The sequence below is a fragment of the Echinococcus granulosus genome (genome assembly GCF_000524195.1).
Source record: "Echinococcus granulosus chromosome Unknown EG_S00167, whole genome shotgun sequence".
Taxonomy (NCBI): Eukaryota; Metazoa; Platyhelminthes; class Cestoda; order Cyclophyllidea; family Taeniidae; genus Echinococcus; species Echinococcus granulosus.
In genome coordinates this window covers 30,443-34,553 of record NW_020170547.1, presented here as the reverse complement: position 1 = coordinate 34,553, position 4,111 = coordinate 30,443, and the positions used below count along the sequence as shown (strand labels likewise).

Genomic DNA, 4,111 nt, shown 5'->3' with positions numbered 1-4,111 from the left:
ATGTGGGCAGTGTAAATAACAGAAGAGACGTCAGGAAATCTCACTCCACCAAAATACATCTCCAGGAAAGTGCCTGATTAAACCACACGCTTGTTGATCCATAGAGAATAGACCAGAGGTAAGGAGTGTGGAGGAGGAGGAGGGGGGAGGAGGATGAGGAGGAGGAGGAGGAGGGAATGAGGCGGGATGAGGTAGCATGGTAGTAAAGAAGAACAATTGAGGTGCAGGGGATAGAAGGAGGGCTAATAGGCCCACGTGAAATAGGGATGAGCAGGGTGAGCGGGTGGAGAGGTGTTGGAGCAGCCAAGCATTCCCTTCAAATTTTACTGTTTCATTTGCTTTTGTCTCTCCCTCAAAATCAGTAATATGTTTGACAAAAATGATTGTTTACGTAGAACCAGGATTATAGAGAATATAACAAATTGAGTTTTGTGTCGAAGATGCCTACTTAGGAATGAATCATTTTGGGAGAGGCTATCCGTTTTGAAAGTGACTTTGTGAAATAAAATAGGTCCCTTGATGGCATCGTTTGCTGGTAATGTTGGATTGGTAATAACTTGTGTAATTTCAAGAAGTAATGTGCTTTGACCAGGCATTGCTCGAGTGAATTGACTTCAGCGACCTAAGAATGGGACCGTTACAACCATAATTACCGCTGTTAGAGGCACGAATGCCTTTCATTTATTTTGGTTGTACCGTGATCATATTGTACGAATAGAGGCCCGCTCTATTCGTCATGACATATTATTTAGTGCGCGTACTCGGCGTCCTTTGATAGACGGCCTGCAGACTGCTCCACAATCTACTTGCCGGCCATGGGTAGTACACAGACTGCGCAAGTAAATCTTAGTTTTGCATAATCGGTCGCACGTCCTCATTCGCCATGACTTGGATCGTTTGCGACTATAAGCACTTAGACTTATTTTATACAGTGCTTTGACTCCTTTTCCGTTTCACGCAGCTACTGTGCGGCTGCGCCTCACAAGCTGATGCAAGTTAGAAATGATGCAACAATCAACCAGGATCGAAATCTGTAGTGCGCAATCCCCTCCAACAGGTTGTGTTTTAGAACCCATTGGTGCCGATAACGAGTATCATATAACCAAGAGGTTTGTAGCAACATTGAAGTAACTGGAAGTCTAAGGAGCATGGAGAAGCACGAGAAGATGCTGTCACAATTTGGCAGTAGGTAACCCGTCTGCATTCGACCTAGAAGGATGTAGGTTGAGGAATGGACGAGCACTCCCCTCGCTAGTAGTATGACATTTCGTATGCTTGGCATATGTGCGTTTCGTCCTCTTCTCACCTCCAACTAGTCGATTCCGCCTAACAGCAAATCACTCGGCACTTCTCAAGCACCTCAGCCCAACTTCTATCTCACACTTGGCCAAAATACTCCCATTTACTCAAATGCGAACATGTCCTACCTCAATCCACCCAACCCATCACCTCACCTCAACTCTCCCCACCTCTGCTCAGCTGTGCTCTATTCTCTATGGAATGGAGCTCCACGACCACTGCTTTTGCAAACAAGTTTGGTAAGTAGGAGAGGGAGGTGAATGAGGAGGAGGATTGGAGGAAGCAGGAGTGGAGGATATCGGCTGTGACGAAGGCATTGCGAGCAGCACAGTGACAGCAACAGTAACGACAGACGAATTGAAGGAAGAGGGCTGGAGATGAGAGGAGATGGACTAGGAGTGTGAGGTGTGTTGCAGGCAGGCACTGTCAAGAGGGCAGGATGGGGGTGAGGTCATGGAAAGGGAGAATAAGCACTGACCCCGACGTGATTTGAACACGCAATTTTCTGATCTGGAGTCAGACGCGCCACCGTTGCACTACGGAGCCACACCTCCGATTACAACCATTAACCTCGTTAACTGCGCCAGCTTTTCCCCCCTCAGTGCAGCATTGCAGTGTTTGTGGCCATCACCATATGGAGAACTGCTCCTCCCTGTAATACAAGTAGCTTCAGACGCAGCAGTAGCAACTTTAGAGAAAGCAATGACATGGGGACGCACATGGATGATGATGTTGCTATTCGACACACCACGCCCTCACACCAATAGTCCTAGCCTGCAAGCCTAAAAGCCTGGGATGGAAGGGTTCGAAACCTTTACCTACGCATTGTAAGAAGAACGGGCCATCACTACCTCACTTCCATCTATTTGCATTCGGTGACAAGGAAAGTCGCTGATGCGAATGCTATCACGCAAAACCATGTCAGGCATGATGCACTGCATCGCATCACAATCTAGCCGTGGCTTCGCATGTTGTAGCGCCACACAGCATCAACTGTAGAGAATCATTGGGCGCATAGAAGCACAAACCCAAAAATTATGGTAAACGTGATGAGCCTAGCCCTTCTAAGCCGATTTGATTTGAGCCAGTGCTACATAGCGCAGTGGAGTGCAAGGGAGAGAGGAGATGTGGTGTTGCCCCAGTGCCGCAACGGAGACTGCATGTAATTGCTATCCAGAAGGTTGTAACTTCAACAAACACTTGGAGTATGTTCCTGTAAGTGCGCAAGTGCTCCATGTGGTTGCTAGGGTTGCTCCAATGTTCCCTCTCCAGAGTGTGAGCATGCATATTGCAAAAGACCCTATTTTAAAAAGACAACTGGTTATAATTACTTTTGCTTTTTTAATCACTTTTAACTGAAAATAACAATGAAAAATAAAGTGGTTGCAAGCTAGTGGGCAAAGGATTGTTATAACCGTTGCATATTTTCTGCCAGGTAGACTAACACTTCCAGTGAATTCCACTTCTACACATTCCTTTGTTCTGGTGGTTGCAGGTTTTAGCTTCAAAGCCCTAATCTGTGCGTGATTTTCAGTGCCAGAAGAGGTCTAACTCACTTAAAGAATTATGAGGAGGAGAGGGGAAGCGTTGATTTGGTCAAGTGGAACCTCCTTCTTCCCTCTTACTAAGCAAATCTTATTATAAGTCATGCAGTATGAAGAACGACATCTTGTGATTACTTGCTCCTCACTCCTGCGAAAATTTGGTTCCTAAGGGCGGGAACATTGCCATTCTGAAACTGTTTATTTTTAATTTCGAGATGCTACGCTTCCATATTCGGGGTAAAGAGACTGAAATCGGGAGAAGCAGAATGTTAAGGCCCATATTATTGTCAAACTGTGGAATGTGGTTTATCTGTAATGCGTTGATGGATGAGTTGAGTGGGAGTATCCCTTCCGTAAGATGATCGTAGTGGTAGGGATCACACGGACGAGCTGGGCGCAGACCACTCGAGAATCGGGACCAACCGGTGTTAAGGCGGAGGATAGTGATGAGCTGAAAGACAGCTACAGCAAATGGAGAAAGAAGATGGATAATTTCACCCAACACGAGCCAGTTACCCGCAGAATAAGCAACGGCGATGTGACCAAAAGGGCTAAAGTGCCAACAAGGTTGGGACAATGCAAACACACTAGGCGGCAAATGGTCTACTTCTTCAGATGCGACTAATGACAGAAGCAGAAGATTCTTGTGCAAGCAGGTAAAGGCATATCAGACCTTCCATTGGATGGATGGATGCTGCGCTCCATGTGGTGATGCTGAGGTGACCGACCATAAGCACCACAATGCTGTAATGCTCGATGGAGAGAGAAATCACTCCTCTTGTCCTCATTATTACTTGTGGATTTGAATCCTCTTATGCTGTCGGTGCTTGTACGTACAAGCGTAATAGCAGATTGATGCACAAGGATACGATTTAGGCAGCCAGGGATGGTGATTCTGCCTATCATCCAGGATGACTTGTCTGCAGTTTCGCTCGTCGGAGTAGTCCAAGGTGATGAAGAAGTTTGCGTTGAGTCGCCGATTAGGTTGCAATTTCATGCTGTAATTCTCATCCACGCGAATCGGTGGAGCCAATGCCCTCATACCTGGAGTCTGTCTACTTTCCTAATTTAGGATTAGCGGTGCGTGGGAGTCGGCGACACATTTGCGCTTTGTGCGCGTTCATTTATGTCGTTTATTGACTATTATCACTTAGGTGCATTCTATGCTGTGCTTCGAATCCTTAATTGTTTAAGGCACCTATACAGAGGAGGCGCATCGCAAGATAATTCAGAAGATAAATTATGCAACAACCTACTAGGATCAAATT

At 46.2% G+C, this 4,111-nt stretch overlaps 1 protein-coding gene across 1 annotated transcript; it reads right to left on the bottom strand. All coding sequences in view use genetic code 11, as the record gives it.

Moving 5' to 3' along the window:
* Positions 1 to 1,455: 1,455 nt before the first annotated feature.
* On the bottom strand, positions 1,456 to 3,885 carry EGR_09785 (hypothetical protein; the record flags this gene model as incomplete). The annotated part of the gene is made up of 3 exons (XM_024499034.1): positions 1,456 to 1,722; positions 3,091 to 3,305; positions 3,681 to 3,885. 3 exons carry the CDS (start codon positions 3,883 to 3,885, stop codon positions 1,456 to 1,458), a joined length of 687 nt encoding a protein of 228 aa, XP_024346544.1.
* Between the last annotated feature and the right edge of the window lie 226 nt (positions 3,886 to 4,111).